Source organism: Contarinia nasturtii, unplaced genomic scaffold (assembly GCF_009176525.2).
Source record: "Contarinia nasturtii isolate CC-2019 unplaced genomic scaffold, AAFC_CNas_1.1 Cnas_scaffold_695, whole genome shotgun sequence".
Lineage (NCBI taxonomy): Eukaryota > Metazoa > Arthropoda > Insecta > Diptera > Cecidomyiidae > Contarinia > Contarinia nasturtii.
The window spans coordinates 10,726,848-10,749,018 of record NW_022198046.1 but is presented as its reverse complement, the minus strand read 5'-3'; the positions used below and the strand labels follow the sequence as shown (position 1 = coordinate 10,749,018).

At 35.5% G+C, this 22,171-nt stretch overlaps 1 protein-coding gene across 1 annotated transcript; it reads right to left on the bottom strand.

Moving 5' to 3' along the window:
• Positions 1-874: 874 nt before the first annotated feature.
• LOC116340717 (myosin-VIIa) lies at positions 875-19,637 on the bottom strand. The gene is made up of 15 exons (XM_031767348.1): positions 19,545-19,637; positions 18,986-19,442; positions 12,196-12,296; positions 8,778-9,038; positions 8,169-8,518; positions 7,904-8,104; positions 5,032-7,835; positions 4,447-4,719; positions 3,619-4,381; positions 3,392-3,531; positions 2,096-3,308; positions 1,874-2,020; positions 1,686-1,806; positions 1,562-1,610; positions 875-1,491 (listed from the first exon to the last, which is right to left on the bottom strand). Exons 3-15 carry the CDS (start codon positions 12,211-12,213, stop codon positions 1,334-1,336), a joined length of 6,498 nt encoding a protein of 2,165 aa, XP_031623208.1. The 5' UTR covers positions 12,214-12,296; positions 18,986-19,442; positions 19,545-19,637; the 3' UTR covers positions 875-1,333.
• Positions 19,638-22,171: the final 2,534 nt, after the last annotated feature.

Here is a 22,171-nt window from a genome sequence, read left to right as displayed (position 1 = left end):
TATATTAAGTATGCATATGTGTCATAACTTTATCTTATTCCACAATATATTTATTGATTCCTAAGACATAATTGATGTCCGCACACTAACAACCACACGGTTGTGGCGGAAGATTTGAATTTGGGGGACGAACACCAACTTCTATGTTCTAAAAATATAACTCATTATCAAATTCTACAGCCACTATTGTCAACGACACAATTGCTCACTTTGAGCCACCTTTCACTTCTTCCCCAACGAAAATTACCGAAACGCCGACCTTCGCTAGAATTGGTCGTGGTCGTGGTCGCGGTCAACGTGGTCGTGGTCGCGGTCAACGTGGTCGTCCTGCACGAAATATAATGCTCCAAGCTGGTGGTGGTGATTTTTTCATATTTTTGTAGGAAAAATGTGTTAAGTATTGATCGTATCGCAAAAATAACGCCAGATTCGGTTTTCTCGCACCAAAAAACCTCCCACTACGTATTTTTTTCATAATTTTTTTAGAAAATAGAAATCGTTCAAAATTCACCAAAAGGGGTCCATCGAGGTATTTTCCCAATGAATTTGTAGCGCCATGGTTCCCTACTTGAACAAACCAATGGTCCACATCGTGTTTTTAGGCCGCAAATATGCTAAAACCGGCCTGGAATGTTAAAAATTAAATACTTTGTTTTTTGGGCCACCCTAGTGCATACGTTAATGTTATAATAAAGATTTGCTGTAAAAAAATTTAAATATACTCGTGCTCGTTCGCGTTCGTAGAAAACCTTAAAAAATCTAAATACATTTAATTTTTGTTTCGAACGCTCGTTGGCACCACTACGCCAGACATATTATGCATCAATTTTCCATGCCAAATGTCTTTATTTGGTTAATATTCAAAAGACTTAGATTTCATTTTCAAAAAATATATATATTTATAAATCGATTTATTAATAATACGATGTATTACATGCTAACAAGCAGATAATTAATAGAAAATCAATTGCAAAATTATTCAATTTAAAAGTAAAAAACTTGAACAATGATTCGTCTTAAAAATCTGCCAACGGAACGTCTAAAATTCTATGCTTGAATTGAAAAAAAAAACTCTGTTGAGGAGGCAGACTTTTATCGACTGCATTTTCAAGTGTTTGCTAAAATTTTGTGCGTAATCCTCATTTGTTTCATTTCATTAAACTAATCGATAGAATATCAAATAAGCTAAATTCAAATTTATTGCGAAATGAACGAAAGTTTTTCATTACTAAAAAAAAACAGAGCAAAACAATATTTATATAAATAAAAAAAGAAGTTTTTTTGTTCAATATTTTGTTTTTCGTGATGATAATAAATGTCGACGCTACTGTGGCTAATTTATTCGTATTGTCCTTTGTTTGTTCATATTGGCCAACATTAATGAGATGTACGACGTAAGCAAATCGTCCATTTTATAACCTAATGATGTTTCGCATAATAATTTCGAACCACGCACTAAATTACCGATCGTCATATGGAAATATGTATTTCCTATAATACAAAAGGGCAAAAAAGTAAGATTATTCAAAAATAGTTGAATTTTATTTATAAGATGTCTTACCCGATGACCAATTTGATATACGTGTGAATGGATGTGTTACTAGAATGTCCTGAAAATGGAAAATGAACAATATTAATTAAGGTCAACGAATCACGTCTTTTTATAAAAACCAAATAATACTTGCCTTGCTTTGTGGATGAATCAGACTAACTCCGTGCTTGTTTATTGCGATTAATAGCATTTCTGGATAATTTGGTTCCGTTGTTTGTTTCACTTCAAAGAATGCTGAACCGAATGTGGGCCATCTAATCGATAAAAATGAAATTCCATTTAAAATATTAAATCATTTAAAAGGCATAGTTTTCTATTAACCTGTAAATAATTTTCAAGAATGCAATTTTCGCCTCTTCCGATGTCATTCCAACGTCTTGCGTGTACATTGAAGTGATGAAACGTTTCCATTCGCTTGTACCTTGAATTTTGACTAAATCTGATGGAACCAAATCCCGGAGAAGTTGTCTGCGTGAAAGAAATAATGGAAAAAACAATATTAACCCATTCGGTTATAGTTGAAAAATGCATTGTTCAACATACGGGATTGCTTGAAGTTCTTGTTTGCTGTCGCCAAATCGAACACGATAGACTAGGGCGGCCAATTTGGCTGCTTCTTCCTTTGAACATTTGTGATAGCCACGTAATAGTTTTGGCAATTCTTGATGGTAATGGAATATTAAATCAGCATTTCGATCTTTGCCCGGTACCGTATTCGTCCATAATTTTTTCATGAAAAACACTTGATATGTAAATTGTGGATTCGTTCCGTCACGTGTCGATCGTGCTTTTTTAATCCAATCGGTTAAATGACGAACAAAATCAAAGAAAAAGTCTCCTTCCGGCACGGAAATCACTTTATCGGCAATTTTAACAAATAAACTAAAACCTTCGCTCGATCTTAGTCCCAGCCGTTGTGAGATGTTTTGACAAAAATCTTTTGCTCTTGTTGACGAATCCACTTCGAATGCTTCGTCTGTATCGTCTGGGAAATAGACTTTATGAAAGATTTGTGTGGTCTTATGCTGTATGGCTTCAACTTCAACTTGATGCGGTGGATACTTGCGTTGGCCATTTCGAATTGTTTTTTGCAAACGATGTAATGAATCCTGCGAAATTGGATGCCGACGACTACGTAAAAATAAAAATAATTCTTTCAACAAATTTTGACTGCATGCAAAGAGACCGGTTGCCAGCCACATTAATTCCCAACCACGTTCTTCTGACAATCGATTTCGATTTTCAGTCAATTGTTTCATGAGTTGACAGTAAATTTCGTCTCGTAAGATTTCATGCTTTAATGGGGCGTCAAAAATGTGATCGGTAATTTCGTTACCGATGCGTGGTCGTTTTGATGGCAAATCGCCCATATACTTTAAAATGGCTGCAAATGCGAAACACGCCTCTTCGGCTAATTCTTCTTTGGCCTGTAATTTCTTTAACAACGGTTGCTTCAGCGGGTCTCTTGAATATCTCCATAATTCATCGCTGTGCCGCTTTGAGCTGAGCGTCAGTGCTTTGGACATTGTTCGTTTTGGTGGCGGTCTAAAATGATCTAAAGCATAATCTTGCAATGTATGGGGTCGTTCACGTGTTTCCGTGCCACCATTTGATATTGTATTCAATCGACGACCATGGTGTGCCTCTTCTATGCTAAATAGTGCCAAAATATCTTGCGGCGGTTTTGTTAATGTTGGAAGCACATACACTGTTTCGGCCGGAAAATCACCACGTTCTTCAGTTCGTTCACAACGACCTTTGCAAAATTGAATAAAGGATTTTTTTTATTGAAGACGCATGAACGAAAAACAATTGAAACCAATTTAAACTAAAACTTACCAATGCACCATCCATTGTTTAAAACAGTTTCACCAGTATTATCTTCTTCTAAATTAATCAAATCGCCCTTTATGAATGACAAAAAGCTTGTTCCTTCGCCTGGTGCCTTGTAGTCTTGTACCGCAATTACAAATCGGGATCTGTGTAAAGAGAAGAAATCGATTCAAAATCACGTTAAAAAATTGGTCTTTCAATCAAAATTGTCTTTTGAAAGTGATTTTTCTCACCTTTTCTTGAGACCTTCCAAGAAATAAACGACCAAATCTCTAATATCTTCGGCGTTTGGGCTTTGGAATGTGAATTCTTCGGCGCGTACGGTAGACAGACTAAACGTTTGTGTGAAAACTTTGTTGGTTTTTTGACTGGAAACCGATGTAATTTCGGGGAATGACAATTCCAATAACACTTGTTCTTGATCATCAACAACATAAACACCGGTCCAATTCACTGCAATGATCACATCATTCTTCGGTAGATTTGGTCCAGAATTTCGATACGCCTCATAAAAGCGTGAAAATAACAATGGCCACTTATATTTTGCATAACTGACGATATCTTCTTTGACTTTCAACGCTGGAATTTTATCCTTTAGATAATAGCTCTTTTTATAGGCTTGCAGCACAAGTGCTGCCCAGCGATCGATCGCCTTTTCAATGCCGGTGAGACAATAGTCAGGTATAAAATTTGGTAGCAATGTGAATAATCGTTCCATCGACATGTCAGTTCCATATTCGATGAAGTATTGTTGTGCGGCAATCATAGCTAAATCTTCTTCTTTGTCACAACGATATTCACCGAATTTTACACCACGTACAACTTGTTGATATATTAAATTCGTTGCAACTTGATCTTCAGTCGGCTCATGCCATGGTGCAAATATTTCTTTGCGGAAAAATAAACGCCACGGTGCATTACGCTCTTGAGCACCTTGCTCTTTTGCATATTGCTCGCATTGGGATATTGCATCCATTACATGATCACCGCCACTGCCTGTAAAGCAAAATCGAAGTTATTAGAAACCATTTTCCATATCATAAATTATAAAAGATATTTACCCAACGATGATACTTTATCAAACAGCGCAATGTACAAGGAAAATCCGAATTGATCTTTCAGCGCAATTTTATCCGAAAGTTGATTACACAATTCACGCGCAGTGGTTGCCGAATCAGCCAAAAGTGTTTTTGTATTGCCATCCATGAACGTAATCGGCAACATGATTGGTTTCTTTGATTTGGTGGCTTGCAATTCCAGCCATGACGGTGGTTGATTTCGTGTCCCATTGTTGAAAGTACGTTTCAAACGTTCCTCACAGTAGGGGGCATAGCCTGAAAAAGAATCTACTTTTAATTCAATTCAGTAATATGCAGGAGGAAGAGGTTATGACTGATATTTGAAATTTCTTTTACACTAGACAAAAATGAAAATGTCAAAATTTTAAACGAAAAATGTGGTCATTTCATTTTTGAAATAACCTCCTCCGATAATCTGACCTCGCACATTACTTGTTCAATTTTTGGATCGACTCTTCTATTTTTTGTCCAATTTTCATGTTTTTTTTTTTTTGGTACGGTTTCAGTTTTATTCAATTTATTCAGTTATTCAGATTGTTTCCAAAGTGAAATGAATATGAAACTCACCTGGTGGTCCTTCTCTGATGAATGCTCTCAAATAATTAACAAATTTTTCGGATGGTGCAAAGCATCCAACGCAGAGTGACAGCAAAATCCAACCACGAGCATGTGATGATTTCGATGGATTATTGGTGAGTTGTTTGCAAATTTGACAGTAAATTTCGTCCCTAAGTTCGGCCCGTAGAATTCCATGGCCGATAATAAAGTGTAATTTTTCCAAATTGGATGTTGGACGTGATTCCAACCACGATTGGTAACTGTCGGCCGTATATTCTTCATCTTGCAAACGTCTCCGTACATCTTCGCCCAATTTATTCTTTCGTTTCAATGTTAACGACACTAATTTATGACGAATCGATCGTGGTTTTTGTTTAATAAACGATTCAGGATCGAGACCCATCATTTGAGCCTCTTGAAACTCCTTGCTACGTATGAAATTGCGTCCCAACGTGGCCGTCACTTTTGACATCACCGACGTATTATCACGATCCATTGTTTGATACCGTGGTTCGGGCAAATCACCGGTGAATCGTAAAATTGTAACCCAAAGTGCTTGAGCGGCCAATTGATCGCCTTGTGTATGAAGCGGCAACAATGGATGCTTCAGTGGTTTACGTGAATATTGATGTGTAACATTGCCTTGGAAATAGGTGGCAGCAAATTTCTGAAATTTAAACTCAGACAAGTCTTCTTCGTCTTCCGACACCATTTGAATGGGTGTAACATCTTCGTTCTTATCAGCATTGACCGGTAGATCGTTGAAAACTGACGTTTCCCGTCCGCCATGTGGTGTTGGAGTTTCGCTGCTTGAATCTGGCAGGAAATCGAACATAGCTTCAACTAATTTACTATCATCGACCGGTTCATCTTGTTTCCGTGCTGCGTCGTTTATCAATGTCTTTTTCACCTCAACCTTTCTCCTTTGCTCCAATTCCTGTTCGAAATCCCTGCGTTCCAGCTCATTCAAACGGTCCCGATAATGTTTTTCGGCGATTTCCTTTGCATGTTTATTGCCTTGATGTCGCAACTCTTGCTCTTCAAGTCGTCGAATGCGTAACGCTTCATTGTATTTACGATAATCTTCACGCAATTTTCGATACCTTCGCATCGCAATCATTTTACGTACATGCGATTGAATTTTAATAATTGCCCACATTTTGTGACCATATTCTCTTCGCACTAAATAACCTCTGGCGTGTGCTTGCAATCGACAAATGTTGCCACGCAAATGACGAAAACGATGCGAAAGCACACGCGATCTTATCAACGCTTGCAATCTCATGTAACCAACACGCATCTTCTTATAACGTTTTCGTTGTGCATAACCTTTCCAATGTTTTTGTATGGTAATTGCAGCGGCCTTCATACGAAGGAATCGTCTTCGATACACCCAACCACGTATCGATCGTTGAAGAATCAAAATTTTTCGAGTTAAAACACGATCACGTTCCTGTTCCAAGAATAAATCATGGGCATCTTTTAAAAATACTTTTGTATGACCGAGTTGATAGTCAGATTTGCCCAAAACGGCAGAACAAATGCGTGCCGTTGCCAATCGACAATCGGTTCGATGGGCTGGCGGTACGCCGTTTATCAAGAATCGATATCGTTCAACAAATTCTCTGAATCCATGTCGAATTGGGTAGCCAGCACGACGAATTCGAATTGTTTCCATCATGCCTGAATACCGCAATTGCCGACACGATAATGTTCGATCAAACATCATTGGCTTCTTAAATTCATTCGGTTTGATGCAACGAATGAAGAACGGTTGACAATTGCATAATGTTTTCATGAGCGCATCAAGACTCTTTTTAAATTGTGTCGATAGGGTCGGTGTTCGTTTTCGTGTTTCCGCTCCCATTTCAATATCTTCGGCAAAAACAGCTCGTAAAAATTTATTATGTGATGTATTGATCAATTGCAGTAAATCCGCACTGAATGAATCACGATTTTTCTCTAGAAATCCGCGCGTATCATAGAATACAACGCCAGCAAAATGATTCAATCCAAAACTTGTATTAATATCTGATTTTGGTTTTAAGTAATTCTTGTGCGTTCCATGTGTTTTATGCAGTTTGGCCAACATTGTGGTATCGGTACCTTTTGGGAATTTCGCCTCTTCATCGATCAAAGCCATAATATTCAATTGTTTAATCGCAATCAAATCAAGTGCATCTTGATTGTCAACGAATTCAATGTGCTGCCAATTGATACCTTCATGATTGTACTCTTCTTGTTCCAATTTGAAAATGTGTTGCACGAAAAATTGTTGCAAATTCTCGTTGGCATAATTGATACAAAATTGCTCAAAACTATTATTATCGAAATTTTCAAAACCAAAAATGTCCAAAACACCGATCGCATTTCGTGATGTTGATCGTGGCTTGAAAATTGCACTGTTAATTTTGCGAACGATTAAGACAAACATACGACCGTAAATCCCTTTCACAAATGCATCACGTACATCCACCGATTGATCACGAGACAATGTTGACACAACCGTTTCACCATGAGCAAATAGAGTTTTTCGGGTCAAGGCATCGATTAATTGTTGCACAGGAACACCAAGCAAAGCACCCACTCGCTCAACATTAATGTGTTCGGGGATTTCGGTTGCATCTAAATTATCTACAACGGTTGCTTTGTATTTGATATTGCCGCAATGCAATAATGCAGCGAGTAATTTTAGAATTTCCCATATTTCAGCATCAGAAAATAGTAAAACTTTCATAGCCGAACGTATATCAGCAAATTCAGCAGCATCATCACGTCCCTCACAGACGATACTCTCACCACCCGTTAGGTACCTATTTGAAATGATTAATTATTCAGTATTTACGATTTTAGTGATGCTAAAGTGTATGATTTTTTATACTTGTAATCGGATGCACTTCCAAGATCCAGCTTGCGTTTCTCTTCGTTCGATAAACCAGCGAGCAAACAGTAAAATACATGATAGTTTCGTTCGTGTCGACTCTGCGATACGATTCGTGATTTTTCCAGTAAATATTGTTCAATTTTTGCACCTTCGATCACACCGTGTCCATTGAAATGAATATCGATGTATTTTCCAAATCTGCAACACAATTTTAAAGCATTAGAAAATTACAACGTATTTGAAATTGAAAATCACTTCTTACCTCGATGAATTGTCATTTCGAATGGTTTTTGCATTGCCGAACGCCTCAAGAATGGGATTTGCTTCTAAAATTTGTTGTTCGATCCATGAATGTTTTCCACTAATCGCCGCCAAATATTGTAAGATTAATTTTGTGCTTTCAGTTTTTCCCGCGCCCGATTCACCCGAAATGACAATGCACTGATCTTGGCGATATCGTTTCATATTTGTGTATGCATTATCGCCAATTGCAAATATATGCGGTGGCAATTCGCCGATTTTACGTTCTTTGTACAGTTTGATTTGATCGGCTGTATAAATGGGCAGAATTTGATATGGATTCACAGCAACCAAAATAGAACCGGTGTAAGTCTGTGCCAATGAAAATAAGTTTTAATATTTTTTAATGAAAGTGACGATTAAAAAGATGCTTAATAATAGCTCAGTAAAAATTAAAAGCAATAAGCAGAGACTGATTTTTAAAACCAATATATGCAAGGAAGAGCCAAAGAAGCACCGAGGAGAAAATTGAAATGACTGACTTTGCTCATGTCTATTGTTCTGAGAAACAGTCTCTGGTCTTCTTGGGTTATTTGCAAAAACAGTCTTAACGACTTTGAATGATATTTACATAAATTAGATTGTCATTGTAGCGAATGAGAAGATTTCGTAAGATGCCGGCCTCGTGCAAATCGCCAAGTGAAATCATGTCTTCGACGCCGGACACGGACGATGCATGCATCGCTTTGATGCGACGTTCGGGCGATAGCCATTGTTCTTCGCCATCATCGTCGCGTACTTGTATTCGACGGCCTTCAGCCGAAGTGACACGAGCTCCGATTGCTACATCGAATTCTCTTCCAGTGGCTGGTTCAATCCAGATGTAGTCACCCTTTTGAATTGAAAAATAAAACACATTAGATATATAAAACTGACACTAATGAATTTAAGAAATTTATTTATTTTTAAATTGCTGAAGCAACCGTGATGAAAACTAAAGTTTATCCCAACTAACGTTACAATGAAATTTATTCATAGCGTTTTTCTGTCGACTGTTGCTTTTGTATATTTTGACATTTTGTCATATTCTTGGTTCTTTTGTTCCGAAACTCAGATAAAGAGAGAGAGAGGAAGAGAGAAACTAATATAAAAAGAGACTAGTCATTTGGTGAAGTTGTACAGGCTGCCGTGCGGAATAGACTAAAAACGAGCAATTATATTTTAAAAGCAAAAAAAAAGATTAAAGCGATTTTTGTGTTTGGTGTACGAAACCGAATTGTGCACACGCAACCATAGCAAAGATATGAGAAACGAGTTAAAAGCACGAGAAAAAAAAATTAATGGCATTTTGCTACCGCTTCAACAATTCCACAGTCGGCGCGTTATAAGCGAACAAAAAAAATATTAGAATTTCTAACGAAGAGACGTGACTCAACACAGTTAGAAATTCTAACTTAGAATGACGATTTTGATCATCGCGAATAAAAAAACCATATATAGATTTTTATATGAAATCATTTATAAGTTGAAGTAAAAAAAATGTAAAATCCGAATGTTGATGAATTTATTCATACATGTTTTATAGAGAGTAAAAAAGAACGAAGTGTACTAGAGATGCGAGAGAGCTGTGAAGCATATGAAATAAACGCAAAGAATAGTTGAACTGTATGCAAAATGTGACTTTTCATCGTATGAAACAACAAAATGACTATAGTTTAAAACGAGAGAAGAAGATATGAAGAGAGTAATACAGAATTCGCTACGGTTGTATTGTTCGACGAATTTGATGTCGTATATCTTTTCTTTTTCGATGAAAACTATGGAAAAAAATGAAATTCAAGTGCAAGAGAACATGGAAGCGTACATTGTGTTACACATCTGAGACGATCAGTGCAATTTTATTTTCTGCTACAGAATGTGCACAATCTTTATTTTAAAAGCACTTATGCGAATATGCAATGCAAAATCATAATCGCATTGCACCGATGCTCGTGTGCTTTAGAGACTTTTACCGCGGCTACCATATTTGTCTTCGTCGTTGTTGTTGTTCCATTTTTCGAAGCGGTGCGTGTGACTGTGCTGCCGATGATATGTCTTAGGTGAAAATATTACTAAACAATGAACGATCTAATTTAATGATTTTTAGTCATGTTTTTTTCTCTTCTTCTTCTTCTTCTTCTTCAGGTGATTGGTGTGTGCTCATTTCCATGCAACTTCTACTTGTTGTATATATTGTTGTGAGCATATATATATAATGACAATTCATTCATTTTCATTTTAAACATACGATCGTGCACTCAACATAAACGAACGAGAAACAAAAACTGAATATGTGCCCTATTCTACTCAGCGAGACGCATGGTTCAAGTTTGGGACCCTACTTTTCGTGTATAGGCCGATAGAATACACCGTCGACGACGACGTAAAAAAAAAACATACACAAAAAATAAAGAACAACAACAATTGTGACGGTATTTTTGTAAACGCTCGCTTGTAAATTTCTTGGGCTGGTTTTGTTTTGGACGGTGTGTAATTTTCATTCTCTCTCTCTCTCACTCACTCAGTTTTTTTTTGTAAATATGTTTCATCAAGATCAGCTGAGTGGAACCATTTTATAACCGACACATCCTGTTGACACAAAGCCAATTTGAAAAAGCGAAAAATATGCTCGCGAGCGCACCCAATACCAAATGTATTCGTTCGCTGGCTTTCAAGTGTGTGGTATTCGTACTTGACGTAGTAATATTCATTCACTTCCATGCCACATTGAATTCATTTAACTACACGCATTTTACTCTCCACTTGGTGTTGTTTTCTTCTGTTGTTTTCAGACAACAATTTTTGTTCATATTTATTTTTTTTATGTTTAATCGTTATGCGCGCGCCATTGCGAGAGAGTTGTATCTTTTATAATAATAATGGCAAAGGAATGCATGACACCAAATGTGCATGACAATGACTCTAGTTTATTGTATTGTTGTTAGTTTTTTTTTCTTCGTTTTTACATTTTGCACGCAGTTTCACTTGGTAACACTTGAGAAACGAAACATTTCGTGCATTCGACGGAAAAAGAGCGCAATTGGTCGTCGTTGTTTTTGATGTCTTGCACAACTTTAAAAATAAACACGCTTAAACAAAGTCTAAGCACATTATGGTTTTGCGAAATATGATTAATTTTCAGTTCGATAAAAATCAGCATTTGCATTTTCGTCGTCTTCGTCGTCATCAAAGCACATTGCAATTTCGAAATGTTTCGTAAACCAATTATTTTCCGGTACGTTCACTTTGCTTCGTTCAATTGAAAGTCACTTCACACCAACAGTCATTGTGCGACCGAGCATTTGCCATTCATTAAATTATGGTTATCTTTATAAGCCTGTTTATATGTAGTAAATTCGGTTAAAATTGAGTTTTAAAATGCAATTAATTCAACAGCCCAAAATCGTTGTAAATACAATGAAAAAAAAATCGTTTCAAACCACTTCACATTTCAATAAAAAGAAGGTGCATTTTTTTCAATTTTAAATGAAATTTTCCGCTTTGTAGAACATCGTTAATGAGCTAAACAAATTCATTAGACGTTATTTGGGTATATTTTACTCGATTTGAACACTTCCACCACTATTAAAAAATGAATATATTATTTTGATTGCAAAATTCAAAACGGAAAATGGAAAAAATAATAATAACCTCTGTATGAAAATTCATTTATTTGGAATTTCGTCGATTGTAATTAAGCAAGTGTATCGAATTCAGTAGTTCATCGAAAGTGGATTTATTTTGAAATGAGATTTGTGTGTCTGTGCCATTTCTCTTCGTCATATCCGACAAAATGTGCTAACGTTTGTATTTTCACGCGAATTATCTTATCGAAATAGTCTTTATCGCGGCTGCTTTTTTCTTTCAAATAAAATTCGGTTAACTTCGTTAAGTGACACCTTATTGTGTGTCATAAATGAAATTTTATTCGAAAAAAAGACACTTTAGGTTCAAAGACATTTTGAGTGATTTATTTATTTTTGCAAAATGTATAAAAAGAGAATACTTACTCGTGTTACAATGACCATTTTGTTGACCTCATTGACGCGCTTTTATTACCCAAAAATACAGAAGCCTTTGCTCCCCACTCACACACACTTCCTCCGTCAATCTGAAAAAAAAATCCACCATTCATTAAACGATTAAGAATATGACAATAAATCACATTTTGATTATTGTTAGAATTTTGGGCTTGTCTGTATTATGTGACTCGGTCGATTGGTGTAAAATTTATTTATTGTGGGCTTTTGTTGATCGCATCATAGTAATAACAGTAAAATCATGCATAGGCATATATTTTTATCACTGGTTCTTTTCATTCCATACAGATAACAGTAAATTGGACATCAGGTATTTGTATATGTGTGTGAATGCGTATATGTATGTACCTGGCATACACGCATTTCAATGCAAGCAAAGCAATACCTCTGTAAATCATCATTTATAATGTAACCGTTTGCCCGTAAAAAAGCGAATAATTTTTATGATTGTTTTCAACACGAGTGCATCGCTTGAAACATGCAATGCAAGCGGGTGCTGTAAAGATGCAGGTTGATCGAGAGATAGCATACATTACAATACTACGTTGAACAGTGGCAGTGTGTACGGCTTATCGTTATTTTTGTTCGCTCTCCAAAAAATAGACGTTTCACTAATACAAACGGGTTGCAAATGTGGCAGGTGATTGTTAAACATATAGACCAAAATAGAATCTGGTTTTGTGTTGTAAAATTCGCTTATGTAATTCTTGGCGATTACGTTCAACGAACGTATAAATTGTGCCGGTATAAGAGTTGTTGTGTGCTTGCCGCACACGGGATAGATAAATGGAATAGGCACACAATAGTGGCACCTTGTGGTGCACAACAAATTTGATTGGTCTGAACGCGGCGGCCCATTCAAGCCATTTGAATGGAAGCTTGCGATTGATTTGTGACAACGCTTGGGTGTGACGCATGTACATTTAATTGCGGATTATTTTCGGTGCGACTCTTATTAGATACACTATATAAAAATCTAAAGCAATGTTTACATTCATATCAATCACACACATATGTACAACACGGTGTATTTGTTTGTGTCATACCAAAAGCGGTAAACGTTATTTGTTCGGTGTGAAATTAAGCTGAACGTGATCATTTTCAAAGTCAATGTCTTTTCCATGCGATTTGGTATGAACCAAGCACTGCCAACGGCACAGTAAACAAATCAATTGACTTACAAACGAGTTTTTATGCGTCTCGATTTTCTTATGTGGTGGCTCGTATATGTCGCGCATTTTTACATGCAACAAGTTAAAAGTGTTGATGTTGCGTCGATGCAAGCAGTCTTCAAGTGTAAGCTACACAGAAATTTAATGAAAAGAATCTAACGGTAAATGTGATTCGATACAGTCGCTTTGGCAATACTGCACTCGTATAACTAGTTTGATTTCGAACCAAGAATTATTAATTTCATAAACTGTTTTTATTTTCTTTTTGGCAAAACATCGAAGACCCATAATGATGCTTTCTCTACTGCTAGGTATGTGTGCGTGTTTTTGGGGAAATTCACAAAAAGAACCGAATCTCCGGCTTATATCAATCTATTCAGATTCATCAACAGGTTTCTTTTTTGTTTATAAAACAACTTTGAATGAAGTACAAAAGATGAACCCAAAAGAATCAACATATTAATTGTCCAATTATGAAAAAAAAAATACCCAACATAAATTCCATTCATTAAATTTAAAGTAAAAAAAAACACTCTCATTGTTCGTGTTGAGAAGAATTTATATGGGCAAGACACTCATTTTACTGCTACGTTTTAAAATGTTGAATGCGATGAAAAAGCAATAATTTGAGCTCATTTAACACTTAATTTGCATTATAATAGAGAAGACTTAGGTCATCACCGTAGAACTAGACTTTGAAACGAGGTGAAATTATTACACGTTCTACCATTGATTTTTTTTCTCGTGAATACACACTTTCGTCGAACACGTATTTCACAAATTTCAGCCTATTTTGGCAGTGGTGTTCATGACCAGGGTTTGAAATTAAATTGATATGATCTCAGGTCATTTGAAATGATAGTCATATGAATGACTAAACGAATCATTTTTTTTAAAACGTATTCCGACGTACTGGCAAATTTTTGGTAATGTTCCAAATTTTTGTGAAATCAAAAAGTTTGGAAATTGTCGGAGAAAGTATTGAAATAAAGTGCACCCAAAGAGTTCGTCATCAATTGTACATAAATTCTAGAGACTGTTTTCAGAGCAATATAGGTGAGGAAGAGCGCTCTGAGGAGTTGGAGGAGCATTGAGGAGCAGAAAGGAACAAATAGGCTCAGTGAGAAAGAAAATAAAAAAGTTAAAAAAATAAGCTCATCAGTGGTCCTCCGGCTCCTCAGAGCACTCCGCCTCACATATATTCCTCTGCGAAATAGTCTCTGATAATGCTTTAATTTCGATGGGGAATTTAATTTTATAAAAAATGCTTTTGCGTACCAATCGAATTCACCGTGAAAAAACGAAAAAAAAAAGAAAAGCCGTAGCGCCTACGTTCTTGATGGCAATCTTTCGAGATCAAAGTCGGCCATACAACTGATGTTGATTACCATTGAGCAATATTAAGTGTAACCAATTACGGTATTTATATGTTTACTGACGCATTCATTTATTTTCAAAACGTATGACGTTTTCTTTGTATCCGATACAATAATTTTGTTGTGCGAAGCAAATTGAAAAACGTTTGTAATTTCTTTGCGCCAGAATAAGAGAATGGATTTGCGTTACTAGCTCATTTTTCTAATACATTGTAATTGCAGTTCTATATTATTATTTTCTGTTGTTGTCATGCAGCATAACAAAATCCTGTAATATTATGGAGTAACCACAAAATGTTTATGTTTACATACATGTATATGTATTGCAATAAATATTATGTTTGCTTTTAAGTAAAAAGGTTTTTTTCTATTCATGCATGCTCATCTGAGTGGATTGCAACAGGTTTTCACCATAAATATCAACATTTTCCATCTGACTTAAAAAGAACTTTTGTTACTTTTTCTTTATTATTTAACTTTTATTTTTTTCTTCTTCTATTTGGGAAACGATCAACGAATATGTCATTTCACAATCTTATGTAGAAGAACAAAAAAAACTCGTCTACAGTTGACATGCAGATGAGCATCTAGTTCAAACACAATAACGAGATGATGATGGAAACAGTTTTCAGCATGATGCTGAATGACAACTCGTTAAAATAAACACTTTACTAAGTGGTTCAAGTGATTTTGTTTGTTTATTGTGTAAAAAGTCGTTTCATTGAAGAAAAAAAGAATTTCGAATTGATCCGAGTTTCATTGCTGTCATTAACATAAAATGAACCATGAACTATTTAGAGATTCCTCTAAGCCGGAAGCTTCATTTAGATTTCAAATGAAATGAAGAAAATATATTTCGAAATTGATTTCATGTGAATGTTGTAAGCGTTGAAGAAAGCCGATGAGATCATTTAAGAAAAAACCGAAAGAAACTTCCTTTTTCGAACTGAAAGACATCAATCACAAATCCACTTAAAGCGAATAAACCAAACAAAAAATCATTATTCATACGTAAGACTGATTTTGTTTGTGAAAAATGTAAACTTTAATGGAAAGTATACGTCCATTTTGGATATTAGCCTTCGTTTCCTATCAACCAATTTGATTGAAAATGTTCGCAAATCGATCAAATCTGTTAGAATAGCGAAAATGGTTAATAAAATATGAAGCCAATTGTAGTTTGCTACTGTCGATAAATGTACACATTCACATTAGGTCACTGACCATTTCACACGCCATTCTCTTTTGTGTCGTGATTTATTTTTGAACTTATATTTGTTGTGAACGCTCAATAGACGTGATGATTTCATACGATTTAAATAAAAACGATTGTTTTGCCATTGTCAAAACTATACCAATCGCATACATAGCTTCTGATCTTGGAGCATCAAACTCTGATTATCCCCCTTTTTAGAGTGAGAAAATAACCCTTAAAATTCTGTTGGTTTTTTTATGGAAACCGTGATTGGTTATCACTTTTTCGATGCGTAAATTCTTTCATTTGGCCATGGTTTTTGATGAAAAATGTAGTTCTTCACATTTTATGATCATCAATTTTTCGGATACCAAATGACCCCCTTAATTTTTCGAAAATCTTAGAATCAACCCTCCCACTAGATTGCCAACCTCAGAAGCGATTCGCATAAAAAATAAATGCCGAAAGAATAATCGAAAAATGAAACCATCGGAAGCTTCTCTATTATTTGGCCAATTAAGTGGGTCACAAATTCGGACAAAAGCAGGAAATTCAATTTTTACGCTTAATTTAAATCGAAATCGCACACTTCACTTTCATTATATTTTTATGGTAAAAAAAATCTAGGGTAAAAGAGCATTTGATTTAGATTATGAGTTGTGTTTTTGTTAAAAACGAGCGTTTGAAATGAATCAAAAGCACTTTATTAGTGTATCTTCTTTTAATATACGAACATTATGTATCAGCAACATCATGCAAATTAAAAGCAAAGTGATTAAAAATCAGAAATATAGATCAAATCAATGTATTTTACTTAAGCGATGATGATCCATCGAAAACAAATGAACCAACATCGTATTGTTTTCAAAAGTGAATTATGCGTGGCGATAAATAGATTTCTCATCTAAAACATAAAATTTAGATTGAATCTATGACATCGACATGGTAAAATGATTTCGATTAAAAAAAAATCGGTGACGCTCCGATTTCAGTTTCAATGGAGAGAGAGAGCAAAATAAACATCCAGATCTATGATTCGATGCAGAGTGTGTTTGCTAATTTTCTCTCGTTTACTACCAAGTTTCTAAACAACATTCATTGTCTTTAGTGACCATCAAATCAACCGTTAAACAAACGCGTTTTGAGCTTCAAAAATTTTTCTAACTCTGTTGATTTCTAATGCGTTTTATTCTTGTGCTTTTCATCCTACAGCATTTTGTAGTTAATTTTCCTAAGAAATGCGATGTCTGACCATAAAAACAAAATGTTTGTGCGAAGAAAAACAAAAATCTGTCAATTGATTCAATCAATGTGATTCGAGTGAGAAAAATCTGCTGAGAACGTTTAACGGTTTACAATGACCACGAGCTGAATTTGGTGTTGATCTTCGATCGAGACAAAAACGAATCTCCAGCTTATCTTCTTTTGTAAACTGATGACGATTCTTGATATCCGTACACGCATTCTTTTCGAATGAGAAATCGAATTGCAGAAAAAAGCTTGAACAACACCAAATCGGAGCTCGCACATTCACGCAGACATACATTGGCATCTGGTGAACAGTGATAAAACTCAGCAAAGGGGAACTAATAATTTACTGAAGTTTATAATAAGCACTTTTAAACAATGCGAGAAAGAGATGGAGACTGCGCACACAGACTGGTTCGGCCTGAGTGATATAACGCGAGCAAAAGTAAAACGCTTAAAAGTAAATATTTGTGTTCAAGAATGGAAACGAAGAAGACGAATAAAAAAAACTGGTAACAGTTTCGATCGAGATGAAGAGAAGCTCGTGTTTGCAAGCAATTGCACAAACTAGAAGCACAACAACAAGAACAAAAAAAACACACCACGTTCGGACCGAATTGGTGCAATCGTCTTTGAAGAAAAAAAAAACGACCCAACATTCCGTAACATAGCACATTACGTTCAATTATAATAAAACGCAATCGCAGCATACACGGAGAATGTGAAAAGAATGATTCTTGACTGTGGATTTTGATCGCTTGTTATTGCAGATCCATTTTAATTTGATTTTTTTTTCTTTCTTTCTTTCTCTTGCACGTTCGCTCGATCACTTGGTGTTGGCTGAATTTCCGCCATACATGAAAAGCCAAACGCGTCTGATAGACACACCGTCAATCAGAAGCGACCATATTGGTTGCCATTTAAAACGCATGTGTTTCTTCAATGAACACCACCGTCTTTTCTGTCTGTTGTATAAATGTTTGCTGTTGTTGTATTTCAAAACTCTTTTTTTTCTGCTATAAATATAGCATTATTATTTTTATGTTTATTCTTCCTCGTTTATCGTGTGCACCTATATATTTATTTCCACACACAACACACATATATATATCGTGATATAAATTGTAATAGATTGTACATTGGTTGAGTTGATTTTGTGAAGTAGCTGTAATGCGTCGAAGCATTACAGTTAATAAATTTATAATTTGTGTTGGAAGAAGCAACTGGCAAAAAAAAACGACGCACACACATATACACCAATCTGTACAGTAAAAAATATATTTATTTGTTTTTCTAAGACTTGGATTCGTGTTCGACAAAAAAAAAACAACAACAAAAAAAAAATAAAAGAAATGGAATAAAAAATTAAACAAATACACACATTTTTTGTTCGTAATTAATATTCAAACGAAAATGTTTTGAAGTGAATAAAAAAAAGCCACTTTTATGAGGTCTTTTTGATTTGGCTGCGCTCGGTGCAATATTGAAACACCGTAATTTATGGAAGTGAATTTAAGAAACAACGGAAGACGGTGTTATCGCGCATAGAATCGTAAACAATTTATTCAATTGCATGTATTTGAAAGGATGTATGCCGATTTATTCAAGCCGTTGGTTTTGTTCTTTTACTTCTCTATCTCTCTCGCTCGCTTTGAAAAGAAGACCCGCTTTATTCGTCAAAAAACCACTTTAACCAAAAAAGCCGAGAACTTGGGTATCCATTTTGAACAAACTCAAAATTAAAATGAAAGTAGAATCCTATAAATTACCAGTGTCAAATCGCGCGCACACACTCACAATTGTTGTGATCTTTCAATTTTTAATTGGGTCGTAGTAAATACAAAAAAAATTCCGCTTAAGCTATAGTCCACCGCGTCTAACAAGCATTCCTGCTGTGTCATAAACTATTTGGTGTCATCAAGCACTATTTTTCACTGATGGCCAAAATTCACACACAGCCAACGAAGAGCACACTGTTCAATGCCACTGGCACGTCTATTTACATTCAATTGAATTTCACTGACTTATTTCCGAATTTCATTTTTTTTTATTCCGTTTTATTTCTTTTTTCTCTCTTTGCTCGACTTCCAATTAGTATTCGATATACAATGAGCTTCACTGTTTGAAATTTTTTGGTGTACCACTGTTGATTGTTTCTCTCCGTATATTCAAATTTGTCTTTCAGCCAAACACATCACACATGTACACAAATACACACACACAAAACTGGAGGAAAAAAACGAAAAAAAAAACAAAATTCACAATGAAACGAACAGAAAATAATCGGTTAATTTTGTTTTAATTTCGATGGTTAATTATTTTGTTTACTTTTTTTTAACTCTCTATGTCGTGTTTCACAATTGAAAATAAAAATAAAAATGAGGGCTGCTTCTTGTACTTTATCTAGAAACGGAGAAAACAAACATAAACTTTTATAAACTTTTAACAAACGAAACTTATTTACATATTTTCAAACAATTGCCACTTCACATTAACCGAATTGTCTCGCAAAAAAAATGTGCACACGCTCACAAGTCATCCAACAGCAATTTCGCGCTGGAATGTATATAATTAGATCAATATTTCTTTGCTCTTTTTTTTCGTTCACTTGAATTCTTTATCTTTTTTCTCTTCTGTTTTGGGCGTGCGGATCTTGTTTTGTGAATTTTTCGGATATATGAGAGAAAATCAAATGATTCAATAGATTTTCGCTTGATTGAAATTTAATTTCAGGTTATGGAGAGAAAGACAGAAAGAGAGAGAAAAATGACACTCATGCCTTTGCCCCGTTTGCATATGATAAAAAAATAGACGATCGTGGTGAACCTCTTTGCGGTTCAATTATCACGAAAGATGAAGAAGTAACAATAACGTCGAAGAACGAATAAGCGAAGACATAAGAATGAAAGACGTGTACACGTAATCAAAATGAAACATCAAGCGAAAAAGATTCTAAACTCTCTCATGTATATATGTATATATGGCGCGGTGCTGGCTATTTGTGCTGTACTTTTCAATGATCATTTTGCTTCTACAATTTTTTTCTCTCTCTATTTCCATCCCGTTTTAGTTAGGTGTAGCTTCAACGAGTTGCACTTTTTTTTCTTCTTTCTCTTTAACTATGTTCCGAGATCGAGATACAGAGTCGACGTTGCAATTTTAAAACACTATGAATCAATGAACATTTTAAAAACGATACAAAAAATATATTAAAGAATCAAGCACGCTCAGTCTTTCAACCAAACTAAAAATTAAATGCCACAAAACGCATTCGATCGGAACAACACTTGAAAAAAAAATATGACAAAAATAAATGTATGTGAATTTGAAAAAAAGTCACTACAAAAAAATGATGATGATTGTAATGATGGTAGAACGCAACCGCGATTCGAAAGCAGTACGTTCGTTCACTTACCAAGTACAGAACTAAACTGGACAGGTAACTTGAACATTGAGCTCAAGAGTGTGTTTTGTACGAAAAAAACATCCGAAACAGGTAGCGGCATATACATGAGCTAAATGCATGTGTGTAAGTGTGAATGCGTCGATGACGGCGATTCATTCAGTGCGAACGTCGCACACACATACATAAACAGCACAATGGCAATCGACGATCGGAACAGAGCTTACAAATCGCATTGAGCTCTGCGTAAGCTGCTTTAGCATACAATGACTTACACCATTATGGTAGGGCATTGAATTCTCATGCGATCTATATTCAATATGCGTTTGCATCGCATATATTCACATGCGGAACCATTGAAATGTGTGTTTTTTTTTATTTGTTTAAATCGACACAAGATTCTGTGCCTTTTTTTCGTTCCATTGTGTTGGTGTCAAAACAGAAACAAAACAAGAAGCAGATAAAAAAAAACAACAGCACACTTGTCCCATTCGGCTTCGAATGAAAATTGTTTGTTCGAAAACTTATGAAAGCATTTCAACATTGACTTGCTGGAAATATGTGTTATATTTAGGCATGGTTCTTGAACTTCATGATAGTTGTAAGTGTGACCTTTGGCGAGTTGTTTTTCCACTGAAATGTAATACAACCAAATATACCGATAAAACAAGTTTTTCCATTGCATTGTGCTGCAATACGGTGTACGTGTGATTCAAACCGCTATATTCTTTTCACATTGATCGAAGCCGTAAAAATGAGTGTGTGCGTATGTGTTTGGTGCCGCTTTTGTAAATATTTAAATTAGTTTATCCAAAACGACAAAATATGACCATGCGCCAATTTTGATTATGCAAATGTATATATTACGCACACATATCTGCCATCAGTCAGTTCCTTTTTGCCATTTAAAAGTGTACACCTGTGCCGCAAGATCATCACAACACCGCATTCATCACTCCAAACACACATTCACAGTCACATCGAAACAAATACGAACACAAAATGAATGCAACTGATTTCGATCGATTCGCAACCGTATACCATTAACCGAAAGAGAGCTTTGCGTGTGCAAGTCCATTCGAAGATTGATCTATTCTAGTTTTTATCTATTTCACACATCTCATTTGGTCTCAATTGCACTTTATTCGCCGCTGTTCATTCGTCATGAACGTCGGTAGTCGTTGGATTTGAAGGGAGAGGAAAAAGAGAGAGAGAGAATAATTCTAGTCAAAATTGCAACCATCGGCATCCGTTCTTTGTACTCTCTTGTCTATAATATTGCAAAACCAAATTACGTCGGGCAAGTAATCATCATCAGTTGGTTCAGGAATTGAATGCGTTTGTGTGTTTTTCACATGCGAATAAAATCGCCGCGGAATAAAATCGCCGTTGATTGGAAGTCTTTTTTTGCACCATGAGAGTCTTTTGGCTTTGCTTTGTTTTATGCACTCAAATGATATAATTTCCAAACCATAATAACCGTTCGCAGCTCATATCTATCAAATTATTATTACAAAATGATACAAAATTACGTGATGTGAGGCTTTTCAAC

Bases quoted from the DNA above. Each gene is read 5' to 3' on its own strand.
- LOC116340717 (XM_031767348.1), bottom strand. The intron at 7,836-7,903 runs GTATAAAAAATC...CATTTCAAATAG, and splicing joins GGAAGTGCATCCGATTACAA to GTACCTAACGGGTGGTGAGA. The intron at 4,382-4,446 runs GTAAATATCTTT...TTTGCTTTACAG, and splicing joins TGATAAAGTATCATCGTTGG to GCAGTGGCGGTGATCATGTA.